Source organism: Nerophis lumbriciformis, linkage group LG10, assembly GCF_033978685.3.
Source record: "Nerophis lumbriciformis linkage group LG10, RoL_Nlum_v2.1, whole genome shotgun sequence".
Classification (NCBI taxonomy): Eukaryota; Metazoa; Chordata; class Actinopteri; order Syngnathiformes; family Syngnathidae; genus Nerophis; species Nerophis lumbriciformis.
The window spans coordinates 50,458,090-50,478,191 of record NC_084557.2 but is presented as its reverse complement, the minus strand read 5'-3'; the positions used below and the strand labels follow the sequence as shown (position 1 = coordinate 50,478,191).

Below are 20,102 nucleotides of genomic sequence, written 5' to 3'. Positions count from 1 at the left end.
TGGGTCGAGGGTCACCACTTTGTCAACAAATGCGTGAGCAAATTGTTGAACAGTTTAAGAACAACGTTTCTCAAAGTGCAATTGCAAGAAATTGAGGGATTTCAACATCTACGGTCCATAATATCATCAAAAGGTTCAGAGAATCTGGAGAAATCACTCCACGTAAGCGGCATGGCCGGAAACCAACATTGAATGACTGTGACCTTCAATCCCTCAGACGGCACTATCAAAAACCGACATCAATCTCTAAAGGATATCACCACATGGGCTCAGGAACACTTCAGAAAACCACTGTCACTAAAAACAGTTGATCGCTACATCTGTAAGTGCAAGTTAAAGCTCTACTATGCAAAGCAAAAGCCATTTATCAACAACATCCAGAAACGCTGCCGGCTTCTCTGGGCCCGAGATCATCTAAGATGGACTCATGCAAAGTGGAAAAGTGTTCTGTGGTCTGACGAGTCCACATTTCAAATTGTTTTTGGAAATATTTGACATCGTGTCATCCGGACTGTTATCGACGCAAAGTTCAAAAGCCAGCCTCTGTGATGGTATGGGGGTGCATTAGTGGCCAAGGCATGGGTAACTTACACATATGTGAAGGCACCATTAATGCTGAAAGGTACATACAGGTTTTGGAACAACATATGCTGCCATCTAAGTGCCGTCTTTTTCATGGACGCCCCTGCTTATTTCAGCAAGACAATGCCAAGCCACATTCAGCACGTGTTACAACAGCGTGGCTTCGTAAAAAAAGAGTGCGGGTACTTTCCTGGCCCGCCTGCAGTCCAGACCTGTCTCCCATCGAAAATGTGTGGCGCATTATGAAGCGTAAAATACGACAGCGGAGACCCCCGGACTGTTGAACGACTGAAGCTCTACATAAAACAAGAATGGGAAAGAATTCCACTTTCAAAGCTTCAACAATTAGTTTCCTCAGTTCCCAATCGTTTATTGAGTGTTGTTAAAAGAAAAGGTGATGTAACACAGTGGTGAACATGCCCTTTCCCAACTACTTTGGCACGTGTTGCAGCCATAAAATTCAAAGTTAATTATTATTTGCAAAAAAAAGTTTATGAGTTTGAACATCAAATATGTTGTCTTTGTAGTGCATTCAATTGAATATGGGTTGAAAATGATTTGCAAATCATTGTATTCCGTTTATATTTACATCTAACACAATTTCCCAACTCATATGGAAATGGGGTTTGTATGTATATATATATATATATATATATATATATATATATATATATATATATATACTGTATATATATATATATAAACATACATACACATATATAAACATAAATACACATATATACATATATATATACACACATACATACCGTATTTTCCGCACTATTAGCCGCACCTAAAAACCACAAATTTACTCAAAAGCTGACAGTGCGGCTTTTAACCCGGTGCGCTTTATATATGGATTAATATTACGATTCATTTTCATAAAGTTTCGATCTCGCAACTTCGGTAAACAGCCGCCATCTTTTTTCCCGGTAGAACAGGAAGCGCTTCTTCTTCTACGCAAGCAACCGCCAAGGTAAGCACCCGCCCCCATAGAACAGGAAGCGCTTCTTCTACTGTAAGCAACCACCCGCCCCGGAAGAAGAAGCACGCGGTGCATGCTGGGATATGTGACGTTTCATTTCCATTTGTGTGTTTATGTAAAGACCCCAAAATGGCTCCTATTAAGTGTGTTGTCTGTCTAATTATAAATAATGCAGACGAGGTGTGTTAGCTGAGTTCTCAACGTTTACTCACAGCGTGCTCATAACCACATTCTAACTGCCAGCATACAACGCTTCTCAGGGCTACCGCGCATGCTCGTCACTATCGTTGCATGCTGGGTAGTGTAGTTGTTATATTTGCTAGCTCATAACATCACATTAAGAGACACGCTTACGCGCTTAATTCAATACTCGCCGTCATTCCGGGTGGATTGACAAAAGACCTCCAGCCGCTAGATATTGGTGTCAACAGGGCATTCGAAGCTAGACTGCTAACTGCGTGGGAACAATGGATGACCGAAGGCGAACACACCTTCACTAAGACAGGGAGGCAGCGCCGGACGACATTCGCCCAACTTTTCAATTCGGACAACGAAGGAGAATAATTCGAGGGATTTATGAATGAAGAATAACTTCAGAAAGTGAGCGTTATGTTTATTTTGTGTGTTGTGACATTAACGTTCGAGCAACATTATGTTGCTATTGCTCTGCACTATTTTGAATTTTACTATGTTTGTGATTGCACATTTGCGTACATTTTGGGAGTGAACAGAGTTGTTAGAACGCTGGTTTTTAATATATTATTAAAGTTTGACTGACCTATCTGACTGTTTTTTTGACATTCCTTTAGCGCAGTTAGATGCGGCTTACAACACGGGGCGGCTTATAGGTGGACAAAGTTTTGAAATATGCCGTTCATTGAAGGCGCGGCTTTTAACCCAGGGCGCCTTATGGTGCGGAAAATACGGTACATATATACACACATACATATATGTATGTATATATATACATATACACACACACATACATATATGTGTATATATACATATACATATATATACGCACGCACGCACGCACACACACACACACACACACACACACACACACACACACACACACACACACACACACACACACACACACACACACACACACACACACACACACACACACACACACACACACACACACACACACACACACACACACACACACACACACACAAACGTCAAATGACAAAATGTAAGAAAGTTAAATATTGTAAGTTTCGTAATGTAACATATATAATGTGAATGACGTGTCAGTATTAGATATGGACACGGGGTAAGATTAAATAAGCTCTGCTTAATCCTTATTCCTTTCGGACATGTGCAATTACACAAATTAAACCATGTGATGACCTTTAACTCATTGAAACAAAAACCCTTTTTTTAACAATGTAACAAAAAACAGTGCAGTTAGAGAAGTCAACAAACAATAGAGTGTAAAGCAGAGTCTTTGCAGTGTGGCTACAACATGCAACTATTTGTTTACTAGATCCTGGGGCCGAACAAACAGTTGGTCTTACAGGCTTTTAAACAAAGCAGGATTCCTTCCAGCTTGTCCTGACATGACATTAGAAAACAAGTTCAACAAGCTCCTGAATGTGCTTTAGTCATCATTAATCTTTGAGCAGGAGTCCACCCAATATGCACGGTCCCATGGATGTGAGGAAAACCAAAATAAGATTTCCTCACCACACGCTGTGAACAAGTGCAGTGCAATCACATGCAACTTCCTGTTTTCCCCTGGATATTAGCTTCCCTGCGCTCAAAGGAAAAAGCGAGAAAGAGTATGGAGGTTAAGGAACATAACAAAAAAAAAATGATACCTGGGTATTCTTTTGGACGTCAGGTGAAGTTGACTCTGTAAAAAATAAATGCATTTTATTTGGAATATGAACGTTTACTGCCAGATAAGCAGACATTTGTGATAGCACAAATGAGTTCAAAAAAACAAAAACATTGTTGCACTGGCTGACATTTTAGACTTAGAGAGACTTACTCTTCCTTTATTTTCATTCAAATTTGAACTTTACAGTACAGATAAGAACAAAATTGTGTTGCATTATCTTGTTGTAGTGCAGGATAAAAGTTGCATTTACAAAAGAAGGTGCAGATATAAATAGATTTACTGTACAGATAAATATATTGCACTTTTGCATATGCATCCCCGTTTACGGATGTATGTTGTATTGTCTTTATAATCCAGCGAGTTAACCCATTTTTAGGGGGAAAAGAGGGGATTATTATGATGTCTTGTTGCACAGATAAAATGAACACCCCGTACTTTGCTTAAAACAGCCATGTGCCCGCGAGACATCAGAAGTTTAACAAGAAGTATGGCCGGCAGTTTATTCTAGCTTAAATTGATCCCTCTGCAAATCAGGTTGTTAAGAAATCAGTTCAAATTTGCCAACCTCCATGGAATCACTAGTTAACGCACACCAAATTATTTTCAAATGAAAATTAGGCACAGCATCAATTTATATGACCCAATCCAAACAACTTTACCCACTCATGGTGTAGATGAACTATAACCAACAAATAAAGTCAACACACAGTCACACATAACACACATCCTACTCATTGATCTTTGTAGACATTATAAAACACTTAAATATCCTTTTAAAACACGTATACCGTATTTTTCGGAGTATAAGTCGCACCGGAGTATAAGTCGCAGCTGCCAAAAATGCATAATATCCATCCATCCATCCATCCATCTTCTTCCGCTTATCCGAGGTCGGGTCGCGGGGGCAGCAGCCTAAGCAGGGAAGCCCAGACTTCCCTCTCCCCAGCCACTTCGTCCAGCTCCTCCCGGGGGATCCCGAGGCGTTCCCAGGCCAGCCGGGAGACATAGTCTTCCCAACGTGTCCTGGGTCTTCCTCGTGGCCTCCTACCGGTCGGACGTGCCCTAAACACCTCCTTAGGGAGGCGCTCGGGTGGCATCCTGACCAGATGCCCGAACCACCTCATCTGGCTCCTCTCGATGTGGAGGAGCAGCGGCTTTACTTTGAGCTCCCCCCGGATGACAGAGCTTCTCACCCTATCTCTAAGGGAGAGCCCCGCCACCCGGCGGAGGAAACTCATTTCGGCCGCTTGTACCCGTGATCTTGTCCTTTCGGTCATGACCCAAAGCTCATGACCATAGGTGAGGATGGGAACGTAGATCGACCGGTAAATTGAGAGCTTTGCCTTCCGGCTCAGCTCCTTCTTCACCACAACGGATCGATACAACGTCCGCATTACTGAAGACGCCGCACCGATCCGCCTGTCGATCTCACGATCCACTCTTCCCTCACTCGTGAACAAGACTCCGAGGTACTTGAACTCCTCCACTTGGGGCAAGATCTCCTCCCCAACCCGGAGTTGGCACTCCACCCTTTTCCGGGCGAGAACCATGGACTCGGACTTGGAGGTGCTGATTCTCATCCCAGTCGCTTCACACTCAGCTGCGAACCGATCCAGTGAGAGCTGAAGATCCTGGCCAGATGAAGCCATCAGGACCAAATCATCTGCAAAAAGCAGAGACCTAATCCTGCAGCCACCAAACCGGATCCCCTCAACGTCTTGACTGCGCCTAGCAGTCAAGTGCTAGGCGCTAATGCATAATAAAAAAGGAAAAAAACATATATAAGTCGCACTGCCAAACTATGAAAAAAACTGCGACTTATAGTCCGAAAAATACGGTATATCATTTACAATTACAAATCTATAAATCCATTACAGTGCATGATGGGTGATATATGCATGACACTCTCTCCACACTTCCACATGCTTGCCGCATTTTAGCTGCTTGATATTTCTGATTGATTACAAAACTTTAAGGAAGTCGTCAGGGATGTAAACTTTCACATACTCTTAATATTCAATGTTTTATCGTTTATACTTTATGTTGCATTGTCGTGGTGGTGTGTGTGTGTGTGTGTGTGGGGGGTGTTATTAAAGTGGAAGTAGTTGAAGTTACGTGTTGTTCAGTCTGTTATAGATTGCTTTAATCAATGCAAACTTTTTTTTTTTTTTTTTTTAACAAATGATTGTTGTTACATCACAATTAACGCTCTGCTGTGTGGCAAAAAAAAAGCGTTCTAATTAGAGATGCCGATAAATGCTTTAAAATGTGATATCTGAAATTATCGGTATCGGTTTCAAAAAGTAAAATTAATGACTTTTTAAAACGGCGTTTTACGGAGCGGTACATATAAAGTTAAAGTTAAAGTACCAATGATTGTCACACACACACTAGGTGTGGCGAAATTATTCTCTGCATTTGACCCATCACCCTTGATCACCCCCTGGGAGGTGAGGGGAGCAGTGAGCAGCAGCGGTGGCTGCGCCCGGGAATAATTTTTGGTGATTTAACCCCCAATTCCAACCCTTGATGCTGAGTGCCAAGCAGGGAGGTAATGGGTCCCATTTTTATAGTCTTTGGTATGACTCGGCCGGGGTTTGAACTCACAACCTACCGATCTCAGGGTGGACACTCTAACCACTAGGCCACTGAGTAGGTTAAAACACGGATTTAAAACCAGTCAGCAGCCCCTCCCCTCTCTCCTCTCCCACACACAACACAGGAGTTGACGACTGCAGCATGAGAGGTTTACTGGCGACGCTTGATAACCTCATCAAACCGCCGCGAGCGGAGCATAACAACAACAAGAGTGTGTTGTTGCCGGTGCTGTAGCCGTGGCTACCAAGCGAGCTCGCTCGGTGACTGACTAACGACACCATGTCTATGGTTTGGGATTATTTTAAAGTGTGTCTGACGGATAAAAAACTGGCAATTTGCAATGACTGCAAAAAGTTGGTTATGCGAGGAGGGACCAAGACGTCTTCCTTTAATACGAGCAATTTGATCTCCCACCTCTTCAAGAATCATAAGGAGATACACGGTGAATACAAGCGGAAGATGGATGAAAAGCAAAAAAAAAGTAGTACCACACAGTTGTCGCTTAAAGACTCCGCCGAGAAAAAACAAAAATACAACAAAAACCACCCCGGGGCGAAAGCCCACGTTGTGGTCAGGGGCAACGCACGCAGTATGGCAAAAGTTACGGTGGAGTTTGGTGTGGCTAGTCTGCTCTGCATGGCGCACACTTTGCAGCTTGCAGTGAACGGAGATGCCCTGTCTCAACGCAGCATTTCAGAAGCTCTGACTGACTGCTAGGCCACTTCAAGCACTCACCACTAGCTTGCAGCACATTTGTGTTACTCATACAAATACGTTAGAGCAGGGCAGATTATAATTTCCTGTTATAGAGTATGCCAGGCAGTCTTGCACTAAAGGAGGACTATGTTATTGTTTACTTTATTACTCTAGTATACTCTGGACCGAAACTGTGTGCCTTCATTGTTTTTGTAGCTTTTGAAAAATTAAGAATAATGCACTTTCTTAGACTTAGACTTTGTGAAAGTCAAAGTATAGTATTTCCCATAGTTGTAGTGGGTATCAGGGTTATCTCAGGGAGAGCATATCCCAAATTCCAAGCTGCTGTTTTGAGGCATGTCAAAAAAAATAATGCACTTTGTGACTTCAATAATAAATATGGCAGTGCCATGTTGGCACTTTTTTCCATAATTTGAGTTGAAGTTGGTCTCTTATTTTGGAAAACCTTGTTACATTGTTTAATGCATCCAGCGGGGCATCACAAAAAAATTAGGCATAATAATGTGTTAATTTGACGGCCGTATATATCGGTATTGGTTGACATTGGAATCGGTAATTAAGAGTTGGACAAAATCGGATATCGGCAAAAAAGCCATTATCTCTAGTTCTAATGTGTGAATGATTGTCTATGTATAACAACATATTGGCGATTACCCTCAAAAATGTGGTTTTATCGCAGTATGTACGATATTTTTACAAAAGGCTAACATAATCACAACATTTTAAGAATGGTTAGCTGGGTTAGGTGTAAAAGCAGCTGCGTATACAGAGCACTCTGAGACAGTACACATACCGTATTTTTCGGACTATAAGTCGCAGTTTTTTTCCTACTTTGGCCGGGGGTGCGACTTATACTCAGGAGCGACTTATGTGTGAAATGATTAACACATTAGCGTAAAATATTAAATAATATTATTGATGTCATTCACGTAAGAGACTAGACGTATAAGATTTCATGGGATTTAGCGATTAGGAGTGACAGACGGGTACCGACAGGCCAAGCGATGTGCGGCTTCGGCGGTCGCAGAGGCAAAAACTCGGACATGGGAGGGGTTCGGGGAAGCCATGGAAAACGACTTCCGGACGGCTTCGAAGCGATTCTGGACCACCATCCGCCGCCTCAGGAAGGGGAAGCAGTGCAATGTCAACACCGTGTATGGTGAGGATGGTGTTCTGCTGACCTCGACTGCGGATGTTGTGGATCGGTGGAGGGAATACTTCGAAGACCTCCTCAATCCTACCAGCACGTCTTCCTATGAGGAAGCAGTGCCTGGGGAATCTGTGGTGGACTCTCCTATTTCTGGGGCTGAGGTTGCCGAGGTAGTTAAAAAGCTCCTCGGTGGCAAGGCCCCGGGGGTGGATGAGATCCGTCCGGAGTTCCTTAAGGCTCTGGATGTTGTGGGGCTGTCTTGGTTGACAAGACTCTGCAACATCGCGTGGACATCGGGGGCAGTACCTCTGGATTGGCAGACCGGGGTGGTGGTTCCTCTCTTTAAGAAGGGGAACCGGAGGGTGTGTTCTAACTATTGTGGGATCACACTCCTCAGCCTTCCCGGTAAGGTCTATTCAGGTGTACTGGAGAGGAGGCTACGCCGGATAGTCGAACCTCGGATTCAGGAGGAACAGTGTGGTTTTCGTCCTGGTCGTGGAACTGTGGACCAGCTCTATACTCTCGGCAGGGTCCTTGAGGGTGCATGGGAGTTTGCTCAACCAGTCTACATGTGCTTTGTGGACTTGGAGAAGGCTTTCGACCGTGTACCCCGGGAAGTCCTGTGGGGAGTGCTCAGAGAGTATGGGGTAACGGACTGTCTTATTGTGGCGGTTCGCTCCCTGTATAATCAGTGTCAGAGCTTGGTCCGCATTGCCGGCAGTAAGTCGGACCCGTTTCCAGTGAGGGTTGGACTCCGCCAGGGCTGCCTTTTGTCACCGATTCTGTTCATAACCTTTATGGACAGAATTTCTAGGCGCAGTCAAGGCGTTGAGGGTATCTGGTTTGGTGGCTGCAGGATTAGGTCTCTGCTTTTTACAGATGATGTGGTCCTGATGGCTTCATCTGGCCAAGATCTTCAGCTCTCACTGGATCGGTTCGCAGCCGAGTGTGAAGCGACTGGGATGGGAATCAGCACCTCCAAATCTGAGTCCATGGTTCTCGCCCGGAAAAGGGTGGAGTGCCATCTCCGGGTTGGGGAGGAGATCTTGCCCCAAGTGGAGGAGTTCAAGTACCTGGGAGTCTTGTTCACGAGTGAGGGAAGAGTGGATCGTGAGATCGACAGGCGGATCGGTGCGGCGTCTTCAGTAATGCGGACACTGTATCGATCCGTTGAGGTGAAGAAGGAGCTGAGCTGGAAGGCAAAGCTCTCGATTTACCGGTCGATCTACGTTCCCATCCTCACCTATGGTCATGAGCTTTGGGTCATGACCGAAAGGACAAGATCACGGGTACAAGCGGCCGAAATGAGTTTCCTCCGCCGGGTGGCGGGGCTCTCCCTTAGAGATAGGGTGAGAAGCTCTGTCATCCGGGGGGAGCTCAAAGTAAAGCCGCTGCTCCTCCACATGGAGAGGAGCCAGATGAGGTGGTTCGGGCATCTGGTCAGGATGCCACCCGAACGCCTCCCTCGGGAGGTGTTTCGGGCACGTCCGACCGGTAGGAGGCCACGGGGAAGACCCAGGACACGTTGGGAAGACTATGTCTCCCGGCTGGCCTGGGAACGCCTCGGGATCCCCCGGGAGGAGCTGGACGAAGTTGCTGGGGAGAGGGAAGTCTGGGCTTCCCTGCTTAAGCTGCTGCCCCCGCGACCCGACCTCGGATAAGCGGAAGAAGATGGATGGATGGATGGATGGAGTGACAGATTGTATAGCATGTTCTATATGTTATAGTTATTTAAATGACTCTTACCATAATATGTTACGTTAACATACCAGTTGGTCAGTAATCGACTAAGAAAGCTGGACAAAATTATGCAATTATGGAAAGGGAAATCCTTAACCTTGTATGGTAAAATATCTATTGTCAACTCGTTAATTGTTCCTCAATTTATTTATTTGTTTTTGTCATTACCAGCTCCATCACAAAACTTTTTTAAGATTTATGAGCGGAAGGTCTTCGATTTTGTCTGGGACGGCAAACCAGAAAAGATTAAAAGAAAGGTTTTGTACAATGAGTATGAATATGGGGGCCTGAAACTTCTCAACCTTGAAGCTATGTGTCTGTCTTTAAAAGCATCAATTGTTCCAAAGATGTATTTCAACACTGAGTGGTACACAAGTGTCCTGTTGGACAAAAAACATGTATTTTATCAAAAGAAATTGTATCCTTTTTTACAAGTGATCCCCTCCCATTTTTCTTATGTAGAGAGTCTGCTGGGAAACATGGCGGGGTTCATAAAGGAAACAATCCACTCATGGTGGTGTTTTCAATTTTATGTGCCAGAAAAAAGAGACGATATTTTGCAGCAGATAATATGGATGAACTCTAATATTGTAATAGATGGAAAGCCTTTCTTTTGGAAAAATATGTCTGAAAGAGGAATCATTTTTGTCAATGATATTATAAATGAGAATGGTAAGATTATGAAGTATGAAGAATTTATAACTACAGGTAAAAGCCAGTAAATTAGAATATTTTGAAAAACTTGATTTATTTCAGTAATTGCATTCAAAAGGTGTAACTTGTACATTATATTTATTCATTGCACACAGACTGATGCATTCAAATGTTTATTTCATTTAATTTTGATGATTTGAAGTGGCAACAAATGAAAATCCAAAATTCCGTGTGTCACAAAATTAGAATATTACTTAAGGCTAATACAAAAAAGGGATTTTTAGAAATGTTGGCCAACTGAAAAGTATGAAAATGAAAAATGTGAGCATGTACAATACTCAATACTTGGTTGGAGCTCCTTTTGCCTCAATTACTGCGTTAATGCGGCGTGGCATGGAGTCGATGAGTTTCTGGCACTGCTCAGGTGTTATGAGAGCCCAGGTTGCTCTGATAGTGGCCTTCAACTCTTCTGCGTTTTTGGGTCTGGCATTCTGCATCTTACTTTTCACAAAACCCCACAGATTTTCTATGGGGCTAAGGTCAGGGGAGTTGGCGGGCCAATTTAGAACAGAAATACCATGGTCCGTAAACCAGGCACGGGTAGATTTTGCGCTGTGTGCAGGCGCCAAGTCCTGTTGGAACTTGAAATCTCCATCTCCATAGAGCAGGTCAGCAGCAGGAAGCATGAAGTGCTCTAAAACTTGCTGGTAGACGGCTGCGTTGACCCTGGATCTCAGGAAACAGAGTGGACCGACACCAGCAGATGACATGGCACCCCAAACCATCACCCAACCATGCAAATTTTGCATTTCCTTTGGAAATCGAGGTCCCAGAGTCTGGAGGAAGACAGGAGAGGCACAGGATCCACGTTGCCTGAAGTCTAGTGTAAAGTTTACACCATCAGTGATGGTTTGGGGTGCCATGTCATCTGCTGGTGTCGGTCCACTCTGTTTCCTGAGATCCAGGGTCAACGCAGCCGTCTACCAGCAAGTTTTAGAGCACTTCATGCTTCCTGCTGCTGACCTGCTCTATGGAGATGGAGATTTCAAGTTCCAACAGGACTTGGCGCCTGCACACAGCGCAAAATCTACCCGTGCCTGGTTTACGGACCATGGTATTTCTGTTCTAAATTGGCCCGCCAACTCCCCTGACCTTAGCCCCATAGAAAATCTGTGGGGTATTGTGAAAAGGAAGATGCAGAATGCCAGACCGAAAAACGCAGAAGAGTTGAAGGCCACTATCAGAGCAACCTGGGCTCTCATAACACCTGAGCAGTGCCAGAAACTCATCGACTCCATGCCACGCCGCATTAACGCAGTAATTGAGGCAAAAGGAGCTCCAACCAAGTATTGAGTATTGTACATGCTCATATTTTTCATTTTCATACTTTTCAGTTGGCCAACATTTCTAAAAATCCCTTTTTTGTATTAGCCTTAAGTAATATTCTAATTTTGTGACACACGGAATTTTGGATTTTCATTTGTTGCCACTTCAAATCATCAAAATTAAATGAAATAAACATTTGAATGCATCAGTCTGTGTGCAATGAATAAATATAATGTACAAGTTACACCTTTTGAATGCAATTACTGAAATAAATCAAGTTTTTCAAAATATTCTAATTTACTGGCTTTTACCTGTATGTATGGTGATGCTTGCTCAAGCTTTTCATTTAATCAACTAACTGGAGTCATTGGGAAAAGATGGAAACAAATAATTAATTATGGAACTACTAAATTATTAGTTTGTAAACCTCTAATAAGAAATTCGAGTTGGCAAAAAGGAACTCAACTAAATAGAAAAATATATAAGTTTTATTTAATAAAGAAATCTTTGAAGGCTGCCCCATACAACACATTTGGAAAATGGGAGGACTTTTTTGACCGCCCGTTGCCGTGTGATGCCATATTCAAACTAATCTATAAAACTACTATTGATGTGCAAAATCGTTATTTTCAAATTAAAATTATTTATAACTTCTTACCCACGGGGAAAATGTTAAAATTATGGAATATGACAGAGTCAGATGACTGCCCATTTTGTTGTCAGGAGTCTGAATCCACCCTGCATTTGTTTTGGTATTGTCATATTGTCTTCCTTTTGGGTGGAAGTTGAAAAAATGTGTTTAAGGATTGGTTTGTTTATGAAGCTTGATGTGGTTTCTGTTATTTTGGGAGAGTTCATTGACAATCATGATTTAATCAATTTAATTATAGTACTCGGTAAAAGGTTTATTTTTAAGGTCAAAAACAGATATTCACTTAGTATTACTTTCTTTAAAACATTTACCGTATTTTCCGCACTATAAGGCGCACCTAAAAACCACAAATGTTCTCAAAAGCTGACAGTGCGCCTTATAACCCAGTGCGCTTTATATATGGATTAATATTAAGATTCATTTTCATAAAGTTTCGGTCTCGCAACTACGGTAAACAGCCGCCATCTTTTTTCCCCGTAGAAGAGGAAGTGCTTCTTCTTCTACGCAAGCAACCGCCAAGGTAAGCACCCGCCCCCATAGAACAGGAAGTGCTTCTTCTTCTACTGTAAGCAACCACCCGCCCGCGTAGAAGAAGAAAAAGCGCGCGGATATTACGTTTCATTTCCTTTGTGTGTTTACATCTGTAAAGACCACAAAATGGCTCCTACTAAACGACAGGGATCCGGTTCATGAAAAGACGCAATCTCTCCATCCGCACACGGATTACTATTTCACAGCAACTGATATTCCTGTGAACCGCACTGTGGATACAACGGGAGCACGTACGGTGAATATTCGCACCACAGGGAATGAGAAGTCATCCTTCACTGTGGTTCTAGCTTGCCATGCTAATGGCCAGAAACTTCCACCCATGGTGATATTCAAAAGGAAGACCTTGCCAAAAGAGACCTTTCCAGCCGGCGTCATCATAAAAGCTAACTCGAAGGGATGGATGAAGAAAAGATGAGCGAGTGGTTAAGGTAAGTTTAAGTTTACGCGAAGAGGCCGGGTGGCTTTTTTCACGCAGCTTCGTCCATGTTGATATACGATTCCATGCGCGCCCACATCACGCTGGTTTTAATATATTATTAAAGTTTGACTGACCTATTTGACTGTTTTTTTGACATTCCTTTAGCGCAGTTAGATGCGGCTTATAACACGGGCGGCTTATAGGTGGACAAAGTTTTGAAATATGCCGTTCATTGAAGGCGCGGCTTATAACCCAGGGCGCCTTATGGTGCGGAAAATACGGTATACTCCGAAAAATACGGTAGTTGTAATAATTATTAAAAAACAACTTAAGTTAGTGTAGTGATTTCGATATCCAATTTATTTACATACTTAAGATATAAAAAGAAACCAGTCGACTACCTTATGTTAATAAGTAGTGGTTTACATTTGAAATCTATTAGGGATGTTTTGACCAGGGTTTTATGCTGCAGAGTCGATACCGATTATCCATGAGTGAGATCGGCCGATACCAATACATGTATTACTTGTATTTTAAATGTATTCATGGAGCATGCTATTGACAGCAAATTAAATTAAGTAGTACACAATAACCTAACAAAAAAAACTACTATCTAATGCTGATTTAAATCCCTTTGTTTGCACCTTTACAGTCCACCTGTGTTCAGGAAATTATTCTGAATTTGTAAACATTAACAAAAGTGATTTTGACAAAATAAAAATAGCGATCTAGTCACTCTAGTGTCAATCTTATACTGAGACTAAAATTGGTACAGACCCCACCTATTTATGGATGGGTATGATTGTACTGACTGTGACAATGCTGACACATCAACAGTTGCTGTTATATCATCCTCTTTCTAGACTATTATTAATCTGCTTGTTCACGTACTGTTAATAACTGCTTTAATTTCTGCTTCAACATGATTCTATCTGCACTTCTTAAAGTTTATCAAGCACTTATTTCTTGGTGTTTAAAGCTTTTGTTCATCCTATCTGTGATGTTGTTTATCTCAGCAATTATTATTATTATAATGTTTCCCCCTGGCTTGCTAATGTTGTGTAACATGTTTTAGCCTCATCTTCCAGTGATATTGTACTTGATAATGACAAAAAAATATTTTTTATTTGCCGCAATGGAAGTGATTATTATTAGCCTAGGGGAGCGGCTCCACACTGTGAATGGAAAAACATAATTAGCTGCCAGCCTTTCAGCCGGGTGGCTAAAAATAAATACAGTGTCAGACAGAGGATCTGCGTTTATGATCAGCATTGAAAGGCATTAATCGGCAATGGCAACTCACACACTTTTTCACGGAAATCAGCCAATACTGATCGTTGGCAGATTGATGGGGACATTCCTAATGTCTATATATTTGTCACAATTTGAAGTTAAACTATGGCGTCACATTAGTGCCAAAAATCCGAGCGCATAAAAACTGTTATCGCGCGCTGATTCTCCACTTCGTGCACGTGCGCTACACCCTTTTGCGCGCGTGGTGCCTTTTTGCGCGCGCGCGGTGCCTTTTCGCGAGCGCGCGGTGCCTTTCTGCGCGCGCGTGACGCCTTTCTGCGCGCTCTCTGTGTACTCCTGGCATCTCTCCTCGCGCTGTCATGTTTCTTTTTGGCACTTTGGGGGCGGGTATGCTTAGACGGCCCCTTCTTTCTGATTGGCTCTGAGCATTTTTCATATGACCAATCATTCTCCAGTGTAGCAACGTTGTAGCCATCTTACCTTGGACATCTAGCCTCAATCATTACATTGATGTCAATGGTACATGTACTAATTAAATTACCATAACTTGCTCGATTTTCGACCAATTTACAAACGGTTTACCTTGTTACAAATCTTATTACATGTAGATATGACATAGGATGCTGTACCTGTTGAAATGACCTCTTTCGCTTAAAAAAAAAAAAGACTTAATTGTGCAACATAGTTGTGTAGGGTCAGTGTTAGTCAGTTCTCTGATTATTTTAAACTGTTTCAGAATACATTATTAAAAGCTATTTTTTAACATTTTAAAAACAAAATTCAAAGATTATTTCATTAATTTTATGGCTGAATCAAAAGAAATTCCATAAATTAGAAAACAAATGTTCAAGAAGTGAAAATATAAAATAATGTTATGGTTGGATGTTATTGCTGGTGGACCAGTTCTGTCTGAAAGATGTGATTATGGTGTTTGTTGTCTTATTATTTATTTGGGTCACATTTTGTATTACCGTATTTTCCGCACTATTAGCCGCACCTAAAAACCCCAAATTTACTCAAAAGCTGACAGTGCGGCTTATAACCCGGTGCGCTTTATATATGGATTAATATTAAGATTCATTTTCATAAAGTTTAGGTCTCGCAACTACGGTAAACAGCCGCCATCTTTTTTCCCCGTAGAACAGGAAGCGCTTCTTCTTCTACGCAAGCAACCGCCAAGGTAAGCACCCGCCCCCATAGAAGAGGAAGCGCTTCTTCTTCTACTGTAAGCAACCACCCGCCCCCGTAGAAGAAGAAGAAGCGCGCGGATATTACGTTTCATTTCCTTTGTGTGTTTACATCTGTAAAGACCACAAAATGGCTCCTACTAAGCGACAGGTTTCCGGTTCATGAAAAGACGCAATCTCTCCATCCGCACACGGACTACTATTTCACAGCAACTGCCTAAAGACTTTCAAGAAAAGCTGGCTACTTTCCGTGCATATTGTAAAAACAAGATAGCTGAAAAAAAGATCCGGCCAGAGAACATTATCAACATGGACGAGGTTCCACTGACTTTTGATATTCCTGTGAACCGCACTGTGGATACAACGGGAGCACGTACGGTGAATATTCGCACCACAGGGAATGAGAAGTCATCCTTCACTGTGGTTCTAGCTTGCCATGCTAATGGCCAGAAACTTCCACCCATGGTGATATTCAAAAGGAAGACCTTGCCAAAAGAGACCTTTCCAGCCGGCGTCATCATAAAAGCTAACTCGAAGGGATGGATGGATGAAGAAAAGGTGAGCGAGTGGTTAAGGGAAGTTTACGCGAAGAGGCCGGGTGGCTTTTTTCACGCAGCTCCGTCCATGTTGATATACGACTCCATGCGCGCCCACATCATGCTGGTTTTTAATATATTATTAAAGTTTGACTGACCTATCTGACTGTTTTTTTGACATTCCCTTTAGCGCAGTTAGATGCGGCTTATAACACGGGGCGGCTTATAGGTGGACAAAGTTTTGAAATATGCCGTTCATTGAAGGCGCGGCTTATAACCCAGGGCGGCTTATGGTGCGGAAAATACGGTACCCTGTATTGTGTTTATGTGGTATGAAATAACCTTCATCAGCGGGCGACATTTTTTTATCCACTTCTTCCTCCGTAAATCTTGACACATATTGACGATGACCCGCCCTGCTATACTTCTGATTGGCTCTGAGCATTTTTCAGCATTTTTCGCCTGACCAATCAGAAAGAAGGGGCCGTCTAAGCATACCCGCCCCCAAAGTGCCAAAAAGAAACATGACAGCGCGAGGAGAGATGCCAGGAGTACACAGAGAGCACGCAGAAAGGCGTCGCGCGCGCGCAAAAAGGCACCGCGCGCGCACAGAAAGGCACCGCGCACGCACAGAAAGGCACCGCGTGCGCGCAAAAAGGTACCACGCGCGCGCGCGCAAAAAGGCACCACGCGCGCGCAAAAGGGTGTCGCGTGCGCGCACGAAGTGGAGAATCAGCGCGCGATAACAGTTTTTATGCGCTCGGATTTTTGGCACTAATGTGACGCCATATTAAACTTTGTATAACACTTCCGCGAGGACAGTATGGGATGAAACAACAAGATTTTACGGTAAACAAAAAACAAAAAAAAACTGGCAGCTCTAAACAGTGGTATTGTTTTTCCATTCCATTCCATTTCTTCATATGCTGTAAAAAACCCACTGCTTTTACTGTAAAATTCTGGTGACTGAGCCGAGAGTACGCGAGCATGATCATACCACACCTATTCTCAAATCACTCCACTGGCTCCCTATTGCATCCCGGACACAATTTAAGATCAACCTGCTCACTCACCAATGCATCTACGGCAACGCCCCCTCCTACCTCAAGGACCTAGTTTCCCCTCGACCCCCTACCCGCAACCTCCGCTCCTCAAACACTAACCTCCTCAAACCCATCAGGACAAAGCTACAATCTATGGGCCGCCGGGCTTTCTGCTCGACCTCTCCCGAACTTTGGAACGCTCTCCCCAACCATCTTAGAGCACCAGTCGGTCGACCATTTTAAGAAGGGACTAAAAAGCCACTTTTTTAGCACAGCTTTTATCTAATTTCTCTGCCTTCTTGTTTTTAAATGCACTGCTTGCTTATCTGTTTTTTTATCCAGTGCTTTCATGCTTTTATTTCTATTTTTATCTATGTTTCTGTTGTGTGTCATGATTTCATTTATATTTTAATTTTTTATTATATTTTCTTACTTTCTATTTTAATTTTTATACTTTGTAGCACTTTGAGATTTTAACAAATGTAAAGTGCGTTACAAATTAATTTTTTATTATATTTTCTTACTTTCTATTTTTATTTTTATACTTTGTAGCACTTTGAGATTTTAACAAATGTAAAGTGCGTTACAAATTAATTTTTTATTATATTTTCTTACTTTCTATTTTTATTTTTATACTTTGTAGCACTTTGAGATTTTAACAAATGTAAAGTGCGTTACAAATTAATTTTTTATTATATTTTCTTACTTTCTATTTTTATTTTCATACTTTGTAGCACTTTGAGATTTTAACAAATGTGAAGTGCGTTACAAATTCATTTTTTATTATATTTTCTTACTTTCTATTTTTATTTTTATACTTTGTAGCACTTTGAGATTTTAACAAATGTAAAGTGCGTTACAAATGCAATTCATTATTATTATTTATTATTGAGTTGCCGTTTCAGTCTCGCAACTACGGTAAACAGCCGCCATCTTTTTTCCCCGTAGAAGAGGAAGTGCTTCTTCTTCTACGCAAGCAACCGCCAAGGTAAGCACCCGCCCCCATAGAACAGGAAGCGCTTCTTCTTCTACTGTAAGCAACCACCCGCCCGCGTAGAAGCAGAAGAAGAAGCGCGCGGATATTACGTTTCATTTCCTTTGTGTGTTTACATCTGTAAAGACCACAAAATGGCTCCTACTAAGCGACAGGTTTCCGGTTCATGAAAAGACGCAATCTCTCCATCCGCACACGGACTACTATTTCACAGCAACTGCCTAAAGACTTTCAAGAAAAGCTGGCTACTTTCCGTGCATATTGTAAAAACAAGATAGCTGAAAAAAAGATCCGGCCAGAGAACATTATCAACATGGACGAGGTTCCACTGACTTTTGATATTCCTGTGAACCGCACTGTGGATACAACGGGAGCACGTACGGTGAATATTCGCACCACAGGGAATGAGAAGTCATCCTTCACTGTGGTTCTAGCTTGCCATGCTAATGGCCAGAAACTTCCACCCATGGTGATATTCAAAAGGAAGACCTTGCCAAAAGAGACCTTTCCAGCCGGCGTCATCATAAAAGCTAACTCGAAGGGATGGATGGATGAAGAAAAGATGAGCGAGTGGTTAAGGTAAGTTTACGCGAAGAGGCCGGGTGGCTTTTTTCACGCAGCTCCGTCCATGTTGATATACGACTCCATGCGCGCCCACATCACTCTGGTTTTTAATATATTATTAAAGTTTGACTGACCTATCTGACTGTTTTTTTGACATTCCTTTAGCGCAGTTAGATGCGGCTTATAACACGGGCGGCTTATAGGTGGACAAAGTTTTGAAATATGCCGTTCATTGAAGGCGCGGCTTATAACCCAGGGCGGCTTATGGTGCGGAAAATACGGTATATATATACATATACATGTATATTCATATATTACTCATTGTTAAAAGCGGCCCTATGCATTTATGCACTGCAGGTCTTGACGTAGTTATAGGTCTATTTACTTGTAGTTTCAAATGAATCATGTCAGACGTCACTGCGTTCATCTACCGAACCTTGTTTTACTGCGGTATGCTTTCAACTTTTTTGATGGCTGTGTGTGAAAACACAATTACAGACGGAAATATTCAGATTTAATGAGCTCATGGGCTAATAAATGCCCTCTAGTGTTAAGGTTCTAATGCGCCAATTCAAGCGGGATCTCTGAAAAAAGGCTATTACCGTATTTTCCGCACTATAAGGCGCACCTAAAAACCACACATTTTCTCAAAAGCTGACAGTGCGCCTTATAACCCGGTGCGCTTTATTACGATTCATTTTCATAAAGTTTCGATCTCGCAACTTCGGTAAACAGCCGCCATCTTTTTTCCCGGTAGAACAGGAAGCGCTTCTTCTTCTACGCAAGCAACCGCCAAGGAAAGCACCCGCCCCCATAGAACAGGAAGCGCTTCTTCTTCTACTGTAAGCAACCACCCGCCCCCGGAAGAAGAAGAAAAAACGCGCGGATATCACCGTACGTTTCATTTCCTGTTTACATCTGTAAAGACCACAAAATGGCTCCTACTAAGCGACAAGGATCCGGTTCATAAAAAGACGCAATCTCTCCATCCGCACACGGATTACTACCGTATTTCACAGCAACTGATATTCCTGTGAACCGCACTGTGGAACGGGAGCACGTACGGTGAATATTCGCACCACAGGGAATGAGAAGTCATCCTTCACTGTGGTTCTAGCTTGCCATGCTAACTTCCACCCATGGTGATATTCAAAAGGAAGACCTTGCCAAAAGAGACCTTTCCAGCCGGCGTCATCATAAAAGCTAACTCGAAGGGATGGATGGATGAAGAAAAGATGAGCGAGTGGTTAAGGGAAGTTTACGCGAAGAGGCCGGGTGGCTTTTTTCACACAGCTCCG

General features: G+C 42.6%; 1 protein-coding gene across 1 annotated transcript in view; it reads right to left on the bottom strand.

Annotated features, from left to right (window-relative positions):
- lg10h15orf39 (linkage group 10 C15orf39 homolog) overlaps positions 1-20,102 on the bottom strand; it is a 42,710-nt gene that overhangs the window by 9,978 nt on the left and 12,630 nt on the right. Inside the window, exon 3 of the mRNA XM_061969464.2 lies at positions 3,397-3,431. Within this exon, the coding sequence (XP_061825448.2) occupies positions 3,397-3,431 (35 nt within the window). The remainder of the gene's footprint in view (positions 1-3,396; positions 3,432-20,102) is intronic.